Below are 25,050 nucleotides of genomic sequence, written 5' to 3' on the forward strand. Positions count from 1 at the left end.
GTTGTTCTCCAGAAAATGTGCCATTTTAACTGACCCGTGGCAGCAGTTCAAAATAATTTTTGGAGGGTTGTTTTTTTTAATAATAATAATAGTGATAAATCACCAGTTCTGTTTTTTTGTAAAAAGTGGTTTCGCTTGCTGTCACATGTAGCTAGCTTCTCAAAAGGCAGAAAGAGAGCAGTTTCCAAGTGTGGGCTGCACCACGGAAACATTCCAAGGGAATTTAACTTGGTGCTGAAGTACCAGGTTCTCATACTGAGTTAGCCATCATCATATCCTGAAATCTGCACAGCCGGTGGGTTAGGATGGAAGGGGAGGTTTCCACTGAACGAGGACAAAGTGCTTCCTCTTCACCAGAGACCCCTACAGGTGATGTCACTACGGATAGGCCCTGGACGTTCAGAGCAGTCAGGATGGAGATTAGCAGTCATATGTTTACTGGGTCCTGCTGGAGAGTTTGGTTCTTGTGTGTTTCCCAGAGTGGGGACCTGCTTCACCAGAGAGACTGGGAAAGGTAGGTTGGAGACGAGCACAGCTCAGGCAGAAATCTGCAAAAGCATTTCAGGGAGATCTTTGGGTTTTGTTGTCATCGGTTTGGGGTTCTGGCACAGAGGTCCCTCGTAAGTGATGCAGCATTTTTCTTGAAAGAGGGGGAATTGCTGCCAAGATGAGAAGCAAAGAACCTGAAAAGTGAGCCCACACGTGCTGATGTAACGAGGGGGCTGTTTGTGGGAGGCCCTACCCCACCCCAGGGCGACCTGCGTTCAGAATGGTCTGGACACTCTCACTCCTTTCCCAGGCGCTCCCTTTAGGCTCGTCAGCAACACTGGTCACCTTCTGGCGCCTCACCTTCTGTACTGAATCCTTTCTTCATGTAGCTTCTGGAGTCATCTGTTTAAAAAACAAAAACAGTGGCTGTTCCACTTATCCATTGCTGTGGAACAAACACCCCAAAACTTGATAGCTTGAAACAACAATTTTTTATGAGCTCATGCTTCTGTGGGTTGCTTGAGTGTTCTTGCTTGGAGTCTCTCACATGGTAGCACTAAGGTGTTGGCTGGGGCTTGAGCCATCTGAAGACTCACCTGGCTGGCCTTTTTTTTTTTTTTTTTTGAATTTTTGAATTTTATTTTATTTATTTATTTATACAGCAGGTTCTTCTTAGTTATCGATTTTATACATATAAGTGTATACATATCAATCCCAATCTCCCAATTCATCACACCACCCCCGATACCACCACTTTCCCCCCTTGGTGTCCATACGTTGTTCTCTACGTCTGTGTCTCTATTTCTGCCCTACAAACCAGTTCATCTGTACCATTTTTCTAGCTTCCACATATATACGTTAATACACGATATTTGTTTTTCTCTTTCTGACTTACTTCACTCTGTATGACAGTCAAGCACCGCTTATTGAAAAGACTGTCTTTTCTCCATTGTATATTCTTGCCTCCTTTATCAAAGATAAGGTGACCATATGTGCATGGGTAGTCTCTGCGCTTTCTATCCTGACCCACTGATGTGTATTTTTCTGTCAGTACCATACTGTCTTGATTACTGTAGCTTTGTAGTATAGTCTGAAATCCAGGAGCCTGATTCCTCCTGCTACGTTTTTCTTTCTCAAGATTACTTTGGCTTTTTTGGGTCTTTGGTGTTTCCATACAAATCATGAAGTTTTTTGTCCCAGTTCTCTGAAGAATGCTATTGGTAGTTTGATAGGGATTGCATTGAATCTGTAGATTGCTTTGGGTAGTATAGTCATTTTAACAATGTTGATTCTTCCAATCCAAGAACATGGTATATCTCTCCATCTGTGGTATCATCTGTAATTTCTTTCATCAGTGTCTTATAGTTATCTGCATACAGGTCTTTTGTCTCCCTAGGTAGGTTTATTCCTAGGTATTTTATTCTTTTTGTTGCAGTGGTAAATGGGAGTGTTGCCTTAATTTCTCTTTCAGATTCTTCATCATTAGTGTATAGGAATGTAAGAGATTTCTGTGCGTTGATTTTGTATCCTGCTACTTTACCAAATTCATTGATTAGCTCTAGTAGTTTTCTGGTAGCATCTTTAGGATTCTCTGTGTATAGTGTCATGTCATCTGCAAACAGTGGCAGTTATATTTCTTCTTTTCTGATTTGGATTCCTTTTATTTCTTTTTCTTCTCTGATTGCTATGTCTAAAACTCCCAAAACTATGTTGAATAATAGTGGTAAGAGTGGACCACCTTGTCTTATTCCTGATCTTAGGGTAAATGGTTTCAGTTTTTCACCATTGAGAATGGTGTTGGCTGTCGGTTTGTCATATATGGCTTTTATTATGTTGAGGTAAGTTTCCTCTATGCCTACTTTCTGGAGGGTTTTTATCCTAAATGGGTGTTGAATTTTGTCAAAAGCTTTTTCTGCAACTATTGTCATGATCATATGGTTTTCATCCTTCAATTTGTTAATATGGTGTACCACATTGATTGATTTACATATATTGAAGAATCCTTGCATTCCTGGGATAAACCCCACTTGATCATGGTATATGATCCTTTTAATGTGCTGTTGGATTCTCTTTGCTAGTATTTTGTTGAGGATTTTTGCATCTATGTTCATCAGAGATATTGGCCTGTAGTTTTCTTTCTTTATGACATCTTTGTCTGATTTTGGTATCAGGGTGATGGTGGCCTCGTAGAATGAGTTTGGGAGTGTTCCTCCCTCTGCTATATTTTGGAAGAGTTTGAGAAGGATGGGTGTTAACTCTTCTCTAAATGCTTGATAGAATTCACCTGTGAAGCCATCCGATCCTGGACTTCTGTTTGTTGGAAGATTTTTAATCACAGTTTCAATTTCATTACTTGTGACTGCTCTGCTCATATTTTCTATTTCTTCCTGGTCTGTCTTGGAAGTTTATACCTTTCTAAGAATTTGTGCATTTCTTCCAGGTGTCCATTTTATTGGCATAGACTGGTCTCTAGGTAATTTTTGATTTCCTCTTTGATTTCTTCAATGATCTCTTCGTTACTTAGTAACTTTTTTTGTTTGTTTGTTTGTATTTTTCGGTACGCGGGCCTCTCAGTGTTGTGGCCTCTCCCGTTGTGGAGCACAGGCTCCGAACGCACAGGCTCAGCGGCCAATGTAATTGATACCTAATCTCATAGCGTTGTGATCAGGAAAGATTCTTGATATGATTTCAATATACTTAAATTTACTGAGGCTTGATTTGTGACCTAAGATGTGATCTATCCTGGAGAATGTTCCGTGTGCACTTGAGAAGAAAGTGTAATCTGCTCTTTTTGGATGGAATGTCCTATTAATATCAATTAAATCTAGCTGGTCTACTGTGTCATTTAAAACTTGTGTTTCCTTATTAAATTTCTGTTCTGATGATCTGTCCATTGGTGTTAAGCGAGGTGTTAAAGTCCCCCAGTATTATTGTGTTACTGTCGATTTCCTCTTTTATAGCTGTTAGCAGTTGCCTTATGTATTGAGGTGCTCCTATGTTGGGTGCATAATATTTATAATTGTTATATCTTCTTGGATTGATCACTTGATCATTAATTATGGAGTATCCTTCCTTGTCTCTTGTAACATTCTGTATTTTAAAGTGTATTTTATCTGATATGAGTATTGCTACTCCAGCTTTCTTTTGATTTACATTTGCATGGAATATCTTTTTCCATCCCCTCACTTTCAGTCTGTATGTGTCCCTAGGTCTGAAGTGGGTCTCTTGTAGACAGCATATATATGGGTCTTGTTTTTGTATCCATTCAGCAAGCCTGTGTCTTTTGGTTGGAGCATTTAATCCATTCACGTTTAACATAATTATTGATATGTATGTTCCTATTACCATTTTCTTAATTGTTATGGGTTTGTTTTTGCAGGTCCTTTCCTTCTCTTGTGTTTCCCACTTAGAGAAGTTCCTTTAGCATTTGTTGTAGAGCTGGTTTGGTGGTGCTGAATTCTCTTAGCTTTTGCTTGTCTGTAAAGCTTTTGATTTCTCCGTTGAATCTGAATGAGATCCTTGCTGGGTGGAGTAATCTTGGTTGTAGTTTCTTCCCTTTCATCACTTTAAGTATATTATGCCAGTCCCTTCTGGCTTGTAGAGTTTCTGCTGAGAAATCAGATTTTAACCTTATGGGAGTTCCTTTGTATGTTATTTGTCCTTTTTCCCTTGCTGCTTTCAATAATTTTTCTTTGTCTTTAATTGCTGTCAATTTGACTACTATGTGTCTCAGTATGTTTCTCCTTGAGTTTATCTTGCCTGGGACTCTCTGTGCTTCCTGGACTTGGGTGGGTATTTTCTTTCCCATGTTAGGGCAGTTTTCTACTATATCTCTTCAAATATTTCCTTGGGTCCTTTCTCTCTCTCTTCTCCTTCTGGGACCCCTATAATGTGAATGTTGTTGCATTTAATGTTGTCCCAGAGGTCTCTCAGGCTGTCTTCATTTCTTTTCACTCTTTTTTCTTTATTCTGTTCTGTTGCAGTGAATTCCATGATTCTGTCTTCCAGGTCACTTATCCATTCTTCTACCTCAGTTTTTCTGCTGCTGATGGCTTCTAGTGTATTTTTCACTTCTGTTATTGTATTGTTCCTCTCTGTTTGTTTGTTCTTTAATTTTTCTAGGTGTTTGTTCTTTAATTCTTCTAGATCTTTGTTAAACATTTCTTGTTTACAAGAAACTTTTCACTATCTTTATTCTGAATTCTTTTTCTGGACGATTGCCCATCTCCACTTCATTTAGTTGTCTTTCTGGAGTTTTGTCTTGTTCCTTCATCTGGTACTTAGCCCTCTGCCTTTTTATCTTGTCTATCTCTCTGTGAATGTGGTTTTTTTTTCCTCACAGGCTGCAGGATTGTAGTCTTTCTTGCTTCTGATGTCCGTCCTCTGGTGGATAAGTCTATCTAAGAGCCTTGTGCATGTTTCCTGATGGGAGGGACTGGTGGTGGGTAGAGCTGGGTGTTTCTTTGGTGGACAGAGCTCAGTAAAACTTTAATCCGCTTGTCTGCTGATGGGTGGAGCTGGGTTCCATCCCTGTTGGTTCTTTGGCCTGAGGCGACCCAACACTGGAGCCTACCCAGCTCTTTGGTGGGGCTAATGGCAGACTGTGGGAGGACTCACGCCAAGGAGTACTTCCCAGAACTTCTGCTGCCAGTGTCCTTGTCCCCATGGTGAGCCACAGCCACCCCTGCCGCCTCTGCAGGAGACCCTCCAACACTAGCAGGTAGGTCTGGTTCAGTCTTCTATAGGGTCACTGCTCCTTCCCCTGGGTCCCGATGCACACATTACTTTGTGTGTGCCCTCCAAGAGTGGAGTCTCTGTTTCCCCCAGTCCTGTTGAAGTCCTGCACTCAAATCCTGGTAGCCTTCAAAGTCTGATTCTCTAGGAATTCCTCCTCCTGTTGCCGGACCCCCAGGTTGGGAAGCCTAACATGGGGCTCAGAACCTCCACTCCAGTGGGTGGACTTCTGTGGTATAAGTGTTCTCCAGCTTGTGAGTCACCCACCCAGCAGTTATGGGATTTTATTTTATTGTGATTGCGCCCCTCCTACCATCTCATTGTGGCTTCTCCTTTGTCTTTGGATGTGGGGTATCTTTTTTGGTGAGTTCCAGTGTCTTCCTGTCGATGATTGTTTAGCAGTTAGTTGTGACTCCGGTGCTCTTGCCAGAGGGAGTGAGTGCACATCCTTCTACTCTGCCATCTTAAACCAATCTCCCGGCTGGCCTTTTAAAGCTACTGTCAGCCCAGCTGGAGCTTTTGACGGGAACACATCCACATGGCCTCTCCAAAGAGCTTGGGCTTCTCCCAGCATGGTGGCTGGGTTCCCAGAGGGAGCTCCAAAGAATGTGCATGCTGAGCAACCCAGGCAGAAACCCCAGAATCAACTCTGCCTCATTCTAGTGATCAAGCAACGCTCAGATTCCAGGGGACCAGGATGATGGGAGAGGCAGGGCCACACTGCGGAAGAGCATGTGAGATAGAAGATATGGCTGAGGCCATGTTTACAAAATGCAATCTGCTTCCCATCACCTACCCACAGGCTAAAACTTCAGCATACAAACAACGCCACAAGATCCTTTAGGAACCAAGGGGGTAAAAATAAAATAGGTCCCACCCAAAATGAAAATAGCTTTGTTGAGTCCTAATGGGGAAAAAGAAATGTAGAGACTTAACACTCAGATTTCAAAGATGTTGGAGAGAAAAATGCCAAGAAGAAATTAGGTGCTGCTTTTCAGCCTCTGAAATACTACCATCTTGGCTTCTTTGAGAAATCTGAAGCTGAGACAGCATACTAATTTTCATTCTTTACATGTGCTTGATATGCTGCACTCACTTGAGTGGCCTCATTTCATGTTGCCATTGCCCTTGCACAGATGTGGAAACTGAGGCTCAGCCAGGTCCCTGCTTTCCCATGTTGTTGGCAGAGTTGGGGCTGGCATTGCTCCACTCTGGGCAGGGCCATGATTGTGGGGATCCCTCATACCTCCCCCATCACTTCCTCCTCCCTCAGAAATATTATGCAGGCTCTTTCATGCCTCCCTGCCTCGGGTCACACTCTTCCTGCTCTTGGAAGCGTCCCTCCAACACACACTTTCTTCCTCTCCAGGCTGGAGCCCAGCCTTCAGGACACAGCCTGGGCCTCCTGACCTCACCCTCTCGCCTGGAGTGGCCCTGAGTGTCTATGTCCTGTTTGTGGCCCTTTCCATATTATAGCGTTACATGCTTCTCCCTCCCTTATTCTGTAAACCCTTTGGGGTTTGTATCCCCTGCCATAAATGTGAATTATTATCAAATGTTAACTCATCCTTGAAAAATCTTTTCTGTCACCTCACCTCTTATATAAGACCTGTAATTTCAGTATTCTAGCAGGATTTGAGTCAATGCCACTCTAAGAATGCAGTTCTTCAAGAAAAATAGATGACCCATAAACCAGCACTAAAATTTTGCCACGGGCTTGATATATGAATTCAAAAGTAAAAATTATTTTGTGTTAATTAAAAACCTTTTTGCAAATCTTGGGAGGAGGGGAGAGATGGAACTGATCAGCTGTTTGATTTAATCCAGATCTGTTTCCAGCATTAATGTGGGGAAGTCACAATCATAAATAGTTACCAAAAATAATATTAACTGTCATATGCACTGGGTAGATACATATTTAAAATCAAAGAAAAAATTACACCCTGTTTTAGTCACTCTTTTTGAATCTGCATCCACCTTCCTTGGTGGGAGCTTGTTCAAATGTAGTGTCTGGATCAAGGTCGATGATGAAAATGTCAGGCCCTAGGGTAGGTACCAACCCATAAGGTAGAAAAAATTGTCACTCCAGACAGTTTGCTCTTCATTCTAAATGCAGCATTTTCTCTGACATTGTGTGTCCATCTAGTCTTTCCCCAAGTGAGAGCAAAACTGCCACAGAGAAATAAATTTGAAAACAAAACCTGGGGACTTCCCTGGTGGCGCAGTGGTTAAGAATCCACCTGCCAGTGCAGGGGACACAGGTTCGATCCCTGGTCCAGGAATATCCCACATGCGGCAGAGCAACTAAGTGCCACAACTACTGAGCCTGCGCTCTAGGGCCCATGTGCCACAACTATGGAGCCCACGTGCTGCAACTACTGAAGCCCATACACCTACAGCCTGTGCGCCACAAAAAGAGAAGCCACTGCAATAAGAAGCCCACGCACCACAACGAAAGGTAGCACCCACTCGCACTCAGCAAACGAAGACCCAACCCAGCCAAAATAAATAAGATAAAATAAAATCTTTACTGGATTAAACAAACTTCAACAGGTTTATTTATGTATGTATGTATGTATGTATTATTTTTGGCTGCATGGGGTCTTAGTTGTGGCACATGGGATCTTCATTGCGGTATGCAGGATCTTTCGTTGCAGCACATGGGCTCTTCGTTGCAGCGCACGGGCTTCTCTCTAGTTGTGGTGTGCGGGTTTTCTCTCTCTAGTTGAGGTGCACTGGCTCAGTTGCCCTGCAGCATGTTGGATCTTAGTTTCCTGACCAGGGATCATACCTGCGTCCCCTGCATTGGAAGGCTGTACCACTGGACCACTAGGGAAGTCCCACAATAAGTTTATTTTTAATGAGCAGTGAAATATACACAAATGCTTCCCCAACTGTGTGTGATCCTTGTGTGCTGACCTTGAGAAAGAACCTTCTGTGGTTCTTTCTTATTGTTAGTATCATGCTTCCTAAGCACACATACAAACAGGGTTCTCTTTTTATTGCAGAGCCCCTCTGAGCATGTTAAAGCCATGGTTTCAGCTAATTAAAACACTGTCTGAGTTTTCAGTGGGGAGGAGGAGGCTGCATTGCCCAAACTTACTTAACCACAAGGCCCCTCTCTTTGCCTTGCCCTCACAAAACTCTTTCCTGAATGATACTCCAGTCCTGTCTGTGACTTCACAGGAGTGGCTTGTATCTCAGACAAACTGGACACAAGCCCAGCACAGCAACTGTGCTCAGTGAATAGAGCTTTGGAGGCAAATGCACTTGGGTTTGAATTCATTTCTCAATTATGCAATTTACTTGCTGAATGATTTGGGGCAATTTTTAAAATCTCTTTGAGGCTTGGTTTTCTCATTGATAGAAGAGACAGTGATAATGTGAATCTCATAGTTGTGGTTATTAATAAGATAATACGTGTAAAATGCCTTGCATAGCATTCTGGATACAGTTCACTGAGTGACTACAAGGGTACTGTTTAAATTACATGTATTTGTAAATTAGACAAAAAAATCACATTGGAAATTAGGTTAGGTGTTTATGAAGCTTTGCTCCTTTTAGCTGAAGTTTTTTTCTCTCTTTTTTTTTTTTTGAGTTTATATTTGTGTATGGTGTTAGGGAGTGTTCTAATTTCATTCTTTTACATGTAGCTGTCCAGTTTACCAAGCACCATTTATTGAAGAGACTGTCTTTTCTCCATTGTATATCCTTGCCTCCTTTGTCATAGATTAGTTGACCATAGGTGTGTGGGTTTTTCTCTGGGCATTCTATCCTGTTCCATTGATCTATATTTCTGTTTTTGTGCCAATATTAATTATGGAGTATCCTTCCTTATCTTTTGTAACATTCTGTACTTTAAAGTGTATATTATCTGATATGAGTATTGCTACTCCAGCTTTCTTTTTGATTTCCAATTGCATGGAATATATTTTTCCATCCCCTCACTTTCAGTCTGTGTGTGTCCCTAGGTCTGAAGTGAGTCTCTTGTAGACAGCATATATATGGGTCTTGTTTTTATATCCATTCAGCAAGCCTGTGTCTTTTGGTTGGAGCATTTAATCCATTCACTTTTAACGTAATTATTGATATGTATGTTCTATAACCATTTTCTTAATTGTTTTGCATTTGTTTTTGCAGGTCCTTTTCTTCTCTTGTGTTTCCCACTTAGAGAAGTTCCTTTAGCATTTGTTGTAGAGCTGGTTTGGTGGTGCTGAATTCTCTTAGTTTTTGCTTGTCTGTAAAGCTTTTGATTTCTCCGTTGAATCTGAATGAGATCCTTGCTGGATGGAGTAATCTTGGTTGTAGGTTCTTCCCTTTCATCACGTTAAGTATATTATGCCAGTCCCTTCTGGCTTGTAGAGTTTCTGCTGAGAAATCAGCTGTTAACCTTATGGGAGTTCCCTTGTATGTTTTTTGTCATTCTTCCCTTGCTGCTTTCAATAATTTTTCTTTCTTTTTTTCTTTTTCTTTTTAAGATGTTGGGGGTAGGAGTTTAGTAATTTATTTATTTATTTTTGCTGTGTTGGGTCTTCTTTTCTGTGCAAGGGCTTTCTCTAGTTGTGGCAAGCGGGGGCCATTCTTCATCGCGGTGTGCAGGCCTCTCAGTATTGCGGCCTCTCTTGTTGCAGAGCACAGGCTCCAGACGCATAGGCTCAGTAGTTGTGGCTCACGGGCCTAGTTGCTCCGCGGCATGTGAGATCTTCCCAGACCAGTGCTCAAACCCATGTCCCCTGCATTAGTAGGCAGATTCTCAACCACTGCGCCACCAGGGAAGCCCAATAATTTTTCTTTGTCTTTAATTTTTGCCAATTTTTTTACTATGTGTCTCGGTGTGTTTCTCCTTGGGTTTATCTTGCCTGGGATTCTGTGCTTCCTGGACTTGGGTGGCTCTTTCCTTTCCCATGTTAGGGAAGTTTTTGAGTATAATCTCTTGAAATATTTTCTTGGGTCCTTTCTCTCTCGGTTCTCCTTCTGGGACTCCTATAAGGCAAACGTGTTGTGTTGAATTTTGTCCCAGAGGTCTCTTAGGCTGTCTTCATTTCTTTTCATTCTTTTTTCTTTATTGTGTTCTGCGGCACTGAATTTCACCATTCTGTCCTCCAGATCACTTATCCGTTCTTCTGCCTCAGTTATTCTGCTATTGATTCCTTCTAGTGTATTTTTCATTTCAGTTATTGTATTGTTCATCTCTGTTTGTTTGTTCTTTAATTTTTCTAGATTTTTGTTAAACATTTCTTTCATCTTCTTGATCTTCGCCTCCATTCTTTTTCTGAGGTGCTGGACCATCTTCACTATCATTATTCTGAATTCTTTTTCTGGAAGATTGCCTATCTCCATTTCATTTAGTTGTTTTTCTGGGGTTTTATCTTGTTCCTACATCTGGTAGATAGCCCTCTGCCTTTTCACCTTGTCTATCTTTCTGTGAACGTGGTTTTTTTCCCACAGGATGCAGGATTGTAGTTTTTCTTGCTTCTGCTGTCTGCCCTCTAAATTTTTCTCTTTTTAATAAAATTTGTGATTATGCATAAAACACATTTTTTAAAGTAGGTAATTCCTTAATGCAAGGATGGATCTCCTTCTTTTTATACTCACCTGACCAGTAGAGCTTAATACATGTTCATTACATTGAAGTGAAAGTTTTCATTTTAAAATGAGTGTGGCTGTCTGTACTTAGTGCAACAAACTGTCAGTTATTAAATGACGGAATGTTAGTAGAGTTTTTTAAAATGACACACAGTTAATTCTCATTGTGGTATGTTCTATAAATTCATCACAAACACTGAATTAATGGATACAGAACCATGGTTCTGGAGGACATACAGGGTTAGGTACCGGTGAGCCTCTGGTCACATTTTCATCAACAGATCAATGCATAACCTTGTTTGCTGTGTGTTTCTTCTTAAAGGTACCTTATTTAATATATATTGTTGATTCACTAACAGTGAACTCACAGCCAGCACCGCTTATCTAGCACACGTTTTCTCTGTAAGGTGCACCATAGCATCCATGCTTCTGGACAGCACTTCAAAGCCATGTTTAGGGACCATTTTAAATAGCGAAACCACAAACAAAAAACACAAAATGCAATTAAAAAAAAAACCCAAAACAAAACAGAACCAAAAACCACGGCACTAAGCAGACTGTAAAGTGGACACTGTTTACAGTGTGAGAGCTGAGAAAGGAAGGCAGAGCGTGGCCTTGACTGAGCTCAGCTGGGAACATGCACATCTGGCTATTCAAATCCACAAATGACCACAAAAGTACTGCGAGTATTGATTTTTTTGTTTAAAAATAAATTTTAGGGAGTAGGTGAATTCACAAATATGGATCCCACAAAAATTGAGGGTAGCCTGTACTCTGTTTCATCAAGTTTAAATGATAACATACAGTGAGTTTTTGTTTTCTAGTGAGGAAGGTACATTCCCCATCCACGGAACCGTCACCACAGCCTGTGTGGGCATCATTCACTGAGGAGCCTCGTGTGTTTGTCACGGGAGGGGCTGGAGCGACAAGCAGTCCTCCAAGTGGGCAGCAGTGGTGGCCTGGCTTCTCTGTGTGTGCCTACTCTCCTCCTGCCCAGAGCTCACCCCGGAAGCTGGGGCAGGCTGTTGCTCCGGGAGCCCACAATTTAAAAGCCTTGCCACAAAAATCCCAAGCAAATTGCCTTTTCAACTGGGGGTGGGGTGTTGGAGAAGAGGACTTTCCCCCAATGTGGCCAAATGCAGGGTGGAATGTGGGCGTGAGGGAGACAGGGGCCAGGCACCCAGGCAGGGAAGGATGGCAGCAGCAGTTAACCAACAGCCCAACTGGAATTAGGCCTCGCAAAGCAAATCACTGTGTTAAAGAAGAATGTCTTCTCTGAGGAGTCTGTCCTCAGCCTGCTGGTCGCCTGAGGAGGTGGCCCTGTGGAAATGCCCGACGAGCATCACCGAGTCACACCAAGCCCCTCCCTGTGGGCCTTGCATGTGGCTCAGCTGGGACTCCATCCTCGTCCCAGGCGCTGAGTGCAGCCAGCTTCAGGGACCAGGAGTCCTGAGCAGCTCCTCTCCCTCGGGGTGGGGCAGTGAGAAGAAGGGGGACAGGACGCTGTAGGACGCTGTGTTGGAAGGCTGGAGCCAGCCTCCAGATTTAGCAGCAGTTTTACATACTTTAACAGAGTATCGCCCTGCTGTGTGTGTTTTGTGTTGCTTTTCCATTTAGGGCTCTCTTCCCACAGGCAGTCCTGAGAGGTGACATTTTGGGGGTAAATACTGCAGCGCTTTGAGATTTGAGCAACCGTGAGCTAATGACAATAACTCCAGTTTGGGGGACTTCCCTGACGGCACAGTGGTTAAGAATCTGCCTGCCAATGCAGGGGCACGGGTTCGAGTCCTGGTCCAGGAAGATCCCACGGGCCACGGAGCAACTAAGCCTGTGTGCCACAACTACTGAGCCTGCGTGCCACAACTACTGAAGCCCACATGCCTAGAGCCCGTGCTCCACAGCAAGAGAAGCCACCACAGTGAGAAGCACGTGCACTGCAAAGAAGAGTAGCCCCCGCTCGCCGCAACTAGAGAAAGCCCGCACGCAGCAATGAAGACCCAACGCAGCCAAAAAATGAATTTTAAAAAACACAAAAAATCCTCCAGTTTTGGAAGAAAATGGCTCACAGTTACTGAAGATTTACTATTGCCAGGAACTGTTCTAACCACTTGACCCATCTTAGCTCATTTATCCCTGCTCCCTCCATCCCAACAACCCTCCCAGGTAGGCACTCTATTGTACCCACTTTACAGGTAAGGAAAGTGAGGCAGAGTGGTTAAGTAGGTTAAGTAAGCCCACAGGTACGCAGCTACTAGGCATTCAAATACAGGCAGTGTGAGCCCCTCGCGGCTCCACGGCTCTATGGAATGACAATGAGGCAGCTTCAGTTTAGCACCTCTGGTTTTTAGGGTTATAGATTCGGAATTCAAGAGCAGGACATCAGCATCGTGCATGGGCTCCTGGCGGGGCTCTGCACCAAGGGCCTCGGGGATAGAAGATGCACCCGACAGCCCTCGGTCCTGAAGGGATTACGCTCTTGGGAGGGGTGGAAATGGGCAAGAAACAGGAAACAGCAGGTGCCACAGAGGGGTATGAGGTTCCCTGTGGACTCAGGGGTGGAACACTGGTTGGAGCAAGGGAGTGGGGAGGCAGATTGTTCAAGAATTGGCAATAAATAAGGAAAAGTGTCTTTAAAGAGACAGCATTGAGATAAGTCTAAAAGGTGTTTTCCAAAATTGTTCTACCCCCTCGTCTGACCCTCTGCAGCCAGGGTTATCCAGAACACTAGCATGCTGCCGTGGGGCACTAGGATCACACCCTCTCCTGCGCAGGGGCCTTTCCCACCTGCTGGCCCCTCCTCTCCCACCAGCACCCCTCATGTGGGGACCCTGAAGTGTGAGTGGGGGATCAATGATTTGGTGAGGGGATGGGTTCCAGATGTTTTCGCTGCAAACCTGGGCAACATGGTCAGCTTAGATCTCTGCACAGACTACTGGCCTCGACACATAGGACGTTCAGAACCATGCCTGAACCCAGCCCTTAGGGTTGGGATGCCTGATGCTCTCACTTCCCATAATTAAAAGCATCAAAGGTCAACGTGAAGGGTTTTCCTGGTGGCACAGTGGTTAAGAATCTGCCTGCCGGTGCAGGGGACACAGCTTCGAGCCCTAGTCCGGGAAGATCCCATATGCCGCAGAGCAACTAAGCCCGTGGGCCACAACTACGGAGCCTGTGGTCTAGAGCCCACGAGCCACAAGCTTCTGAGCCCGGGTGCCTAGAGCCCGCGCTCCGCAACAGGAGAAGCCACTGCAACGAGAAGCCCGCACACCTCAATGAAGAGTAGCCCCCGCTCGCCGCAACTAAAGAAAGCCTGCGCGCAGCAACGAAGACCCAACGCAGCCATAAATAAATAATTTTTTTTTAAAGTTTAGCTTAAAATAAAAAAGAATGTCCAAAACTTAAAAAAAAAAAGGTCAGCATGGAACATTTGGCAGTGAAAACACATTCGGAACAGTCTTTGAGTTTAGGCTTGCATTCAGCAGGCTTTTGGCTCTTTGCTTTTGTTTTTTAAAGCAGTGTGATTCAAACCACTGAGTTTGCCTTGAGTCTGCCTTTACAGCCCCCGAGACAAGTAACTGTGACTGCAAGATATGTGCAAGGCCCAGCTCCTGGAAACATGGGTTGCTATGGGTTGGGGGTCCTGGGCTGGCCTGGGGCCCCTTGAGAGCACTCAGTGGGGACATGGTACTGTCTTTGAGAGGAGAGGGGATACAAGCACCACTTCACTGGCCTCTGTAAAGCAGTAACTAACTTTGTTTTGTATTCAGGCTGTTTTTCCTCTTTCCTCCATAAGCCCCATCTCTGCTGTTCACCTCCCATCCCCCACCAGAGAGAAAGCCCAGTTCTTCACTCCCCAAAGAAATCAGGAAATGGTTGTAAATAAAGTCATAACAGATCCCATGACTCTTTAAGGTTGTGAGTTTACGGGCAATAGGTGCTAGTGTTCCGATGTGATTTATTCTTCAGCTTCTCGGCTATCCTGCTGCCGGGGGAAAGATGGTATTAATAAGCTGTCATGCAAAAAAATTGACGCTGCTATAAAAATAATCCTTCATTATGTATTTTTTCTTCACTGGCCTCCCGCTGCCAAAGTAAATGAGTAACGTTTTAAAGTATCGATTCTTTAACATCAGAATATTAACCTTAATTTGATTTTTCTATCTCCCTTTTGTCTTCATGTGAGGAGAATAAAGCTAGCTAGAAATAACTGTGATAATTCTCCACATAGCAGTTCCCTAGAAGGTGCCAAGAAATATACAGATCCTGTGATGGGCGGATGGGCCCTGGGCACTAGGGTGTTAGGGAGGAAGTGAAGGTGCCCCCATTGACACAGGAAGCATCCTTCCATTACTTTCAGGGTAGCCTACTTGCTTCTCAACATTTCAGCTGCTTACATAGTCACTTTACTATATTTTGTCAAGCTCTGTTATTATATTCTTTTATATGTGGATAGGAGACTCTGGTTGCTTGCTGTCGAATTTAGGATGCTTTCCTCTGCAAGAAATAAAAAACCCAAATCAAACTGGTTTTAGTGGTAAACAGAATTTTGTTGGCTTACGTTGCTGAAAAATCTAAAGGCAGATAACTTCAGGCTAAGGTTGATCCAGCCATTCCACAGTGTTACTGCAGTGTTACTGGTTTCTTCCTTTTACCAGCTTTGCCTCTACTTTAGACCAAGAGTGGTCCTGAGATGACTGGCAGCAGTTTTGGGGGGTCAAAGTGTCTCAGAAAAAATCTCCAAAAGGTCTCACTTAGGTCATGTGACTTATCAGTCCCCGAAGTGTGAACAAAATATACACAGGCAGACTCAGACATCGCAGGTTCAGTTGCAGACCACGGCAATGCAGCAAATATTACAATAAAGTGACTCACAGGCATTTTTTGGTTTCCCAATGCATATAAAAGTTATGTTTATACTATACTGTAGTCTGTTAGGTGTGCAATAGCATTTTATCTAAAACAAAGCAATGTAGATCCCTTAGTTAAAAAATAATTTATTGCCAAAAAATGCTAACAGTCATCTGAGCCTTCAGCGAGTTGTAATCTTTCTTCAGGGATAACATCAAAGGTCACTGATCACAGATTACTATAACAAATATAACAATAATCAAAAAGTTTGAAATATTGCAAGAATTACCAAAATGTGACACAGACACAAAGTGAGCAGATGCTCTTGGAAAAATGGAGCCAACAGACTTACTCAATACTGGGTTGCCAGAAACCTTCAAATTGTAAAAATATCTATGAAGTACAATAAAGTGAGGCACGATAAAATGAGGTATACCTGCATTGTTTGTAGTTGTTTTGAGTGTTTCAATTGACAAATATTGGTGCTAGAAATATGTCATTGAAGGCAGGGCCCTATATATTTTTCTGTTGGTCCCGATCCCTTGCTTTCCTAGACATACAGGATAAGAACAAGGAAATGAGGTGAGACAGGAGGGAGCTCCTTCCTGTGGCCCCTGAATCTGAAATGGGGGAGATGGAGGAGAGCAGAGAAACGGGGGCATATTACCACCTAATGACATTTAATTCAAGAAAATAAATTTTTGTTCTTTGCAACAATGTTCATAAAGAGACAGGCTTAATGGAACTGAAATATAGAAGAGATTTCTCCGGTGAATTTGTTAATTTCCCACAATTTGGACTTTCCTATTTGTAATCCTGTTGTCCTCCCCCCACTGCCTCCCCCCACCCACACACCACCACCACCGGCATGGGGCCACATCCTTGCCCCAAATCTGGGTTTTAGTGAACAATAAAGGATGTATAAATGACCTGGGACCTCTTCTGCCTTCTGTCTTCAGTGGGCAGTTTGCAGTTGTGAAGAAATGCCGTGAGAAAAGCACCGGTCTACAGTATGCCGCCAAATTCATCAAGAAGAGGAGGACCAAATCCAGCCGGCGGGGCGTGAGCCGTGAGGATATCGAGAGGGAGGTCAGCATCCTGAAGGAGATCCAGCACCCCAACGTCATCACCCTGCACGAGGTTTATGAGAACAAGACGGACGTCATCCTGATCCTGGAACTGTGAGTGCTGGGGCTGGGCGGGGAGGAGGGTGGGCTGCAGGCTTCCCGGCAGCTGGACAGCGCAGTGACCAGCCCCGGAGCCTCGTCAGGGATTGACTAGGCTTTGCCAAGTTCGAGAGCTGCAGTGGGTGGTGCGCTGTGAGGCCGGCTGCGGTTATCTGGAGTAATTCTACAGCAGCTTCCGTTGATGTGGTCCCACTTGATCGGCAGGCGGGTCCCCAATCTTGGGGTTCTTCCTCGTTTCTCTTGAGGTCGTCTGCGTTTTGAGTTTCATAGTAAGCTTTAGGCTTACGTTCTTCCCTCCTGTCATGCTGTTCCTCTGCCTCCCCTCTGTTTTCCTACTTCTCTTTTTCTCTTTCTTTCTCTATTCTCTTCCCTCTGTCTTACCACACCCCATTTTTAACTGTTGGAACTGTCAACACTCATATGAAAGGGTAGAAGTGAACCAGAATCACTCAGGGTGAGTGATTGTTTTTAAAGCGTTTTGCTGATTTTCTCAGGCACACCCTGCCCATCGGATGTTATTGTGGGAAACTGTAGCGTGATGTTCTGTGACGCGTCCCCCTGTCCCTGGCCCTCTGCCTGAGGGCCCCACTCCTGGTCATGAGTCCAGCAACATGGGCTGGCAGGAGAGGAGAGGAGAGGAAGTCATCAAGAACACGCCACTGGGAGTGTCTCTGGGCTGTTTGGATGGAGGACACACATTAGTACCCTGAGGGCAGAGGGAGGGATGGATGGAGCAATCCTGGGTGGTTCTTAGTGAACCACCCATTTCCTGGAGCCTCGAATTAAGATGTGTCCTTCTGCCAGCCCAGCAGCTCCCCCTTATGTGCAGATCTCTTAGGGCTAAGAGGTGATTTTTGAGACCAGGGGAGATGGAAGTGAAGGGAGGTATACAGAGGGAGCCCAGCCTTGGGGGCACCGCACTATCGGGACCTGCGCTTTGCTGTCACGAGGGCCTGGGATGCCCACTGCCTCTTGCCTCACCATTGGGATCTGGGCACATACCTTTATGTGTCTGAGCAACAACCTTCTTAACTATAAATTGGGGTCAATAATACCTACCTCAAAAGGGTTTTGAGGAGATAAATGAGATGAGAACATAAACATGTCTGGCTCATGGATGTTTTTAATACATGTTTCTGGGAAGTTCTCAACCTCTGCACTCGTGACATATTGGGCTGCATGATCCTTTGTTCAGGGGGCCATCCTGTGTGTTGTAGGATGTTTAGCAACATCTCTGGCTTCTACCCACCAGAGAGCATCCTCTTCCCTAGCTGTCACAGCTAAAAATGCCTCCAGACACTTCCACATGTTCCCTGGGGGGCAGATTCTTTTCTTCCCCTACCCGAAAGAGCAGGGTTTTAAGGGCACAGAGGATTAAGGGGGCCTGCTCAGAGTTCAGCAGAGAAAAGACAGGAATCAGAGTGTAAGCCTTGCTATGGCTTTATATGGTGACTTGGAAACCAGACAGAACCAAGATCAAAATCCAGGGCAAATCCTTTACCATCTATCTCTAAGCCTAAATTTCCTCCCTTAAGGCTGTTGTCAGAGACCATGAATGCAAAGTTCCTGGGAAAGAAATTATGTAGATCACAACTGTTTTGCGTTTTCAGAGAATTACCAGGTCACGTGTAGTAAGTCAAGAATATAATTTGCTCCCTTTGTGTATCAGAATGTACAAATGATGCCGGGGAGTTACTTCCACCTGCGTGTGTATATTCTGGATTCAGCTTCTGTTGACTGACTCCCAGTTCATAGGTATTTTCCACTAGGAGCATTTATTTATCCTGTGCATAGAATGGATAACATACAGATTTTTTTTACCACTTGATTTAAATTTTTTTTAAATTATTATACAGTAAATTTGATGTTGGGGGAGGGTTGTGTAATTCTATGAAAGTTGACACATGTATAGATTTGTGTAACCACCACCCAAATCAGGATTCAGAATAGTCCCATTGCCCCCAAAACTCCCTTGTACTCTCCCCTTCTAGTCACACCCACCTTCTTCCCTCTACCCTCTGGCAAGCACTGAGCCATTCTCTATTACTGTAGTTTTGTCTTTTCAAAGATTATATAAGTAGGATTATAAAGTATTCAATCTTTTGAGACCGGCTTCTTTCACGCAACGTAATGCTTTTGAGATTTGTGCATGAGTCATGTGCTCCTTTTTATTGCTGAAGAGTGTTCCATTGTGTGGTGTTTATCTCCTCACCCATTGAAGGACATTTGGGTTGTTTCTAATATTTGGTGATCATGCATACAGCTACCATAAACAGTCATGTGTGTGAACATAAGTTTTCATTTCTTTGGGGTAAATACCAATGAGTGGGTTTGCTGGGCCATGTGGTAAGTGTACATCTAACTCTACAAGCAGTTGCCAAACTGCGTTCTAAAGTGGCTTCACCATTTTACAGCCCTTCCAGCAATGAGTAAGCGTTCCAGTTGCTCCATCAACCCTTTGTATTGTCAATATTTGTTTCTAATTGTAGCCATTCTATTAGGTGGATAGTGGCGCACAGCTTTACACAGTTCATTATGTGGAGACCTTGAATAAAAGTTGAGGGGCTTCCCTGGTGGCTCAGTGGTTGAGAGTCCACCTGCCAACGCAGGGGACGCGGGTCCGTGCCCCAGTCTGGGAAGATCCCACATACCGCGGAGCGGCTGGGCCCGTGAGCCATGGCCGCTGAACCTGTGTGTCCGGAGCCTGTGCTCCACAACGGAAGAGGCCACAACAGTGAGAGGCCCGCGTACTGCAAAAAAAAAAATGTTGAGTGAGCTCACAAAGAGCAGCTCTTAGGTGGAAGAAGCAGGAGGAATCTTAGAAGATGGCCCCTCCCCCACAGGGTCAGATGCATGTTTGTCTTCCCTGGGTATTTGCTCCTTACAGATTCCAGCATTCCCTGTGAGCTGATTGTCCTAGCCTTTTCACCCACCGGGCATGTGGGGAGTAGTGATGGTTACTTTTATGTGTCAATTGATTGTGCCACAGGGTATCCCAACATTTGGTTAAACATTATTCTGGGTTGTGTCTTGAGGGTGTTTCTGGATGAGGTTAACATTTGAATCGTAGACTTAGTAAAGCAGATTGCCCTCCCCGATGGGGGTGGGCTTCATCTAATCAGTTGAGGTCCCAAATGGAACATAAAAGCTCACCTTACCCTGAATAAAAAGGAATTCCTCCTACCCGACGGCCTTCAAGCAGGGACATTGGCTTTTTCCTGTCTTCAGACTGAAACTGGTACATTGGCCCTACTGGGTCACCAGCTGGGTTCAGTGGACTCCCCTTGCAGGTCTTGGGACTTGTCAGCCTCCATGATTGCATGAGCCAGTTTCTTAAAATAAATCTCTTTCTCTCTTTATATCTGTATATCCTTTTGGTTCTGTTTCTCTGGAGAACCCTGACTCATACAGTGGTACCAAAGGCTAAGGAGGGAAAGTGCACCCTTGTTTTCACATCACAAGTCTGTCCCATTTTATATCTATATTTACTTTGCCATGAAGAGGTGTTTTCATTTTTAATAGACTATTCAAGATATTAGGTCTGCCCAGGAGAAAGAGTCATCTTTGCCTTTGAGAAAATTATTGTTGTTGTAAATTGTAACAGCTTTAAAGGAAGATTTAGTCATCAGTGACATATTCCATCTCTTCTTTCCTTTCTTAAGAATGCTGGGATACAGTGGTGGTTAAGGAGAGAATAAAATGTAGGAATTTGTCAGAAAATAGCTCTATGACCTAATAGTGGCCCCTTGTCTGTATCCTCTGGTTCAGAAATCTTTAAGTGGATATATTTTTTGATTTTTTGCTTTGGGATGAACTCCATGGCAATAGAGCTTCCTTCTGGCTTACTAATGAAGCTTGCTCCCTTGTTGAAACTTCCCTCATTGAAGCCTGTTTCCATGTGGATGTGTGAGCTCTCACTCCCACATCTGGCCCTGTCCTTACCAGTGAGACAGAGACCCCAAACCGCCACTCCATGCACTATTTCATGAGCTGCCCCTAATGATCTGGGCGAGATACAGAAATGATATCTTTTCCGTCCTTTGTACAGAAGCTACTTGGTGTCTGTGTTAAAGGCACAGTTGTCAAATCCTACTCCAGGATTTGACTTAAAATTTCTGTAAGCCCTGAAAGTAGTTTTTAAGAATGATATTTCCCCCACATGCTTCTCTGGAAAAGAATCTTTCCACACCTTATCTGCTATTGCAGCTCAGCAGAGCATATACACCAAGGAAACAAACCTGATGTCTCAAAATCACAATTCCATGTCCTCCACATCCCATTGTTCCATAATGAAGTCATACAAAAATCTCTTTGTTCTGTTACAGCTCACCCGTGCATTGTCACATGGGCAAGCCACTACAAAACTTTGATCTTCAGTGCATGAGTCATTTCATAACTTGCCCTGTTACCTGGTGAAAAGTGAAGCCAAACAAAGTCAGTGCTAATCAGAGACACTGGCTTCTAGAATTCTGTTCCTAAACTTGCTGCTCAGAAACAGCTAAGTATTTCAAGCTGTGGATAATTTAGGTTCCCTCTGCCCAGACATGGGTCAAACCCAAATGCCTTTAGGGACTGGACAGGTGATGTAAGTGAGTGAGGTTGGTCTACACAAAGCCTCAGAATCGGGGAGGCATCAGGGAATGGTGGGGACTGTGGCTAACTGAACCCTCAGCCACTCTTCAGTTGATTGTTGCCATGTGGGATTTTGGATCCAGTGTTGCCAGATCCTGCAATCTTTTTCAAGAAAAGTCTGGTATCTAGGTTTTTAATTTTAGCAGTTAGTTCATAGTATTCATGAGCAGACAAAATAAAACCTTCCTGAAGGTCACATGTGGCCTTCACAGAACTCCAGATTCTAGCCTGTTTTAGGTAAGCAATAAGTATTAGCAGCATGTGATAAATACCGTCAGAGAGAGTCCCAAAAGGCTAGCAATTCTGTTGGAAAGGCAAGATACACACTTAGCATTACAAAATGATTTTTTAAATGTCCAGTGTGGTTTAACAGTGGTTCTCAAACTTTAGCGTGCTTCAGAATCTCCTGAAGGCTTGTTAAAATACACATTACTTGGCTGCACTTCCAGAGTTTCTGAATCAGTATGTCTAGGGTAAGGCCCAAGAATTTACATTTTAAACAAATTCCCAGGTGATGCCGATGCTGCTGGTCTAGGGTTCACCTTTTGAGAAGCTGTAGTAGGTTGAATTGTGTCTCCCCCAAAATGATATGTTGAAGTCCCAACTCCCTTTATCACAAAGTGTCCCCTTATTTGGCAATAGGGTCGTTGCAGATGTCATTAGTTAAGATGAGGTCATACTGGAGTAGAGCGGGCTCCTTATCCCATGTGACCTTATAAGAAGAAGGCCATGTGGAGACAGAGATCTGGGGAGAAGGCCATGTGGAGATGGAGGATTGAAGTGATGCAATAGTAGCACCTACAAGCTACTAGGAGAGAGGCCTGGAACAGATTCCCGTTGGAGCCCTCAGAAGGAACCACAGCCCACACCTTGCTTTCAGACTTCTGGCCTCCAGAGCTGTGAGACAATGAATTTCTGTTGTTTTTAGCCACCCACTGTGTGGTACTTTGTTACAGGAGCCTTAGCAAACTAATAGAGAAGCACTAGAATAGAAAACTACCCGTTGCTGGACTGCGAGCCCACTCATGTGTTAACCAAGAACTCTGTGAGCCAGTTAACAACAAAATAAAACACCTAATCATGGTAGTTCCATCAGGCAACCAAGAAACAGTGGGATGCGTGACTCTTCCTCCCTGCAGGAAGCTTGCGCAGAGGAGGGCTGGAGTGGGGTAGGTGATTCTGGGTCTACCTTAAGTCAGGAATGGACATCACCCTGTCATGGCCTGCTTCAGGAGGGTCACCTGAGCTTTGGATGACCTGTCTGAAAGGTTACCCTGTTAAGATTTATAAAGTAAACATCCTAGAATTGCCATGTAAACTTGGCATAGTGGATTGTTCCAAAGAAATCAAGCCAGGTTGGATCTCCAACCTTAATTTTTCCCCTTTATTTGTTCTGCTTGGAATTTAAAGCAGGTCTTTAAGTTAGAGTAGTCTCTCCTCCCTCTCTCTCTCTCTCTCTCTCTCTCTCTCTCTCTCTTTCTCTTTCTCGTAGGAAATTCAGTTTAATTAGTGCAGTATGCAGTGGTTGTAGCCAGGTGCAGAACATGGAATTAATGCACTCTATTTTTATTTATTTAATAAAGTAAATTTTATTACTTTTTTACTGTGGTAGCAAACACATAACATAAAATTGACCATCTTAGCCATTTTTAAGTATACAGTTCAGTAGCATAGCGTATTCACCTGTGCAACATATCTCCAGAACTTGTTCATCTTGCAAAATGGAAACTCTATTCCAATGGAAGAACAACTCTCCTTTTCAGCTCTCTTTCTGACTTTGTCTAAGTTAATAATTTCTGGAATTCAGTTTGTTCATTGCAAACAACTGCCGAGTTGTATTCAGATATTTGTGTAATATTAGACCACTTTATGCAGGATCGTTGTTAAGTTGGCTCACTCTCTCGTAGCCAAACGTAGATGCAGACTCATAAGAATATAAATATGATTGTTTCATTGTACATCAGCACAGTGGATGTATGTGGATAGGTTCATGCTTCACTGACAGCAAATCCAGAATTGCAAGGGCCTTTCAAGAAGCAAATGCAGTGATTAAAGTGATGGTTTCAGGGTACCTTAAAAGTGGCAAAGTTGTACTAAGCTGAACGCAGTTATAGGGACATAAGTGATGCTGGTAAATGAGGCGTATCTGACGCCAGGGGCCTTTCAGTTTCCCACCCCCATTCTCTACTGCTCTCCTGGTCCTCACAAGACACAAAAACACATTAAGATTGCTTAAATGCTTTCCTTCCTTCCTTCCTTCCTTCCTTCCTTCCTTCCTTCCTTCCTCCCTCTCTCTCTCTTTCTCTTTCTTTTTCTTTCTTTCTTTCTTTCTTTTTCTTTCCTTCCTTCCTTCCTTCTTTTTTTTTTCCTTTTTGCTGCTACATTTGTTCTCTCTTCTCTGAGCTCCCGCCAGCTCTTCTGACTTTTTGAACTTTTGTTTTTATTCACAAAGGTAATTTCAAGAACTGTTCTGGGTTACACTTTTGGCTTCTGGATCCTCAGATATCTACTATTAGGCAAGAACAGAGAACTGAAATGCATTTGGCAACAGTCTCAACCTTTCACAACAGAATTAAATTTGTGTAGAGTAGGTTATTTTCCACTCAGGCATTCTCTTGAGAAATAAAACCCTGTATGTATGTCTTCCCCCGTGCTCTTACTTCTTGCTAATTCGGTTGAAAGTGTTTCCTTAGCATTTATTAAATGGGCATTTTTATTCACTTAAGTGGATTATTTGATTTCCAGATGGTCTTAGAAAAATTGGGACAATGAAAATCATAAAAACAAATCACACGTAGTATCTGTGTGCTCATAGATGTGCAGTTTTTATCATATATTCATAATTTTAATATCTGGCTCGATTTACTCTGTGCTGTATACATAAGTTATAGATAGTGAGTATTTGAAATCTTTGCTTATCTCCAAGAAAGGTGTATAATTGTTAAGGTTTGGTAAACTGGGGTAACACTTCTGCCTGCCAGCCTCAGAGACTTCCATAGCTGCAGTGATGGGCTATTAATCCCTCCTCAGGGACCACAGATTCTACTTTATGATGCTCTGGGGTACTCCAAGTCCCTGGGAACTGCTCACGCTTCCTCTTGGAATCTCACAGCCATGTCACAGATCTCATTATTCTTCCTGTCTTGGTTAGCCATTCTCCTAATCAACACTTCAAGAGCATGAAACAGGTTACTCTGTAGAATTGTGGCTTCAAATGACCCCTCAGGCATTCTGGTTTCCCCTCTTGCTCTGCTCCCTCTCCTTGCCTCTCTGGTTTCGTAGGTCCGAGGTGGGGGCCATCCTGGACACAATCACAGCCTCGCTGCACTGCTCAGCTTCTCTTCTGCCCCCAGAGCCCAGGTCCCTCCCAGGTCGAGGGCTGCTGGTTTGGTGGTCCACGTTCAGTCCAGACCTTCTGCCTGGCTTGCCTCACGCGGCTCATACAGCACCCACGTCTAGGCACACTGCGCCCAGAACTCTGGGGTTTGGTTGGGATCAGCTTCGGGAACAAGAAGCTGGGGGGGACTCCCCCCGAGCCAGTGGCGCAGAAGAGAGAGCATCCAGATCACAGGTC

General features: G+C 43.8%; 1 protein-coding gene across 2 annotated transcripts in view; it reads left to right on the forward strand.

Moving 5' to 3' along the window:
- The window catches only part of DAPK1 (death associated protein kinase 1), a 197,415-nt gene that overhangs the window by 82,344 nt on the left and 90,021 nt on the right, over positions 1–25,050 (forward strand). For both annotated transcript variants that reach the window (XM_024753860.1, XM_024753861.1), the window contains exon 3: positions 16,617–16,838. In XM_024753860.1, coding sequence (XP_024609628.1) covers positions 16,617–16,838 — 222 coding nt within the window. The remainder of the gene's footprint in view (positions 1–16,616; positions 16,839–25,050) is intronic.

This window comes from Neophocaena asiaeorientalis, unplaced genomic scaffold (genome assembly GCF_003031525.2).
Source record: "Neophocaena asiaeorientalis asiaeorientalis breed wild unplaced genomic scaffold, Neophocaena_asiaeorientalis_V1.1 scaffold220, whole genome shotgun sequence".
NCBI lineage: Eukaryota > Metazoa > Chordata > Mammalia > Artiodactyla > Phocoenidae > Neophocaena > Neophocaena asiaeorientalis.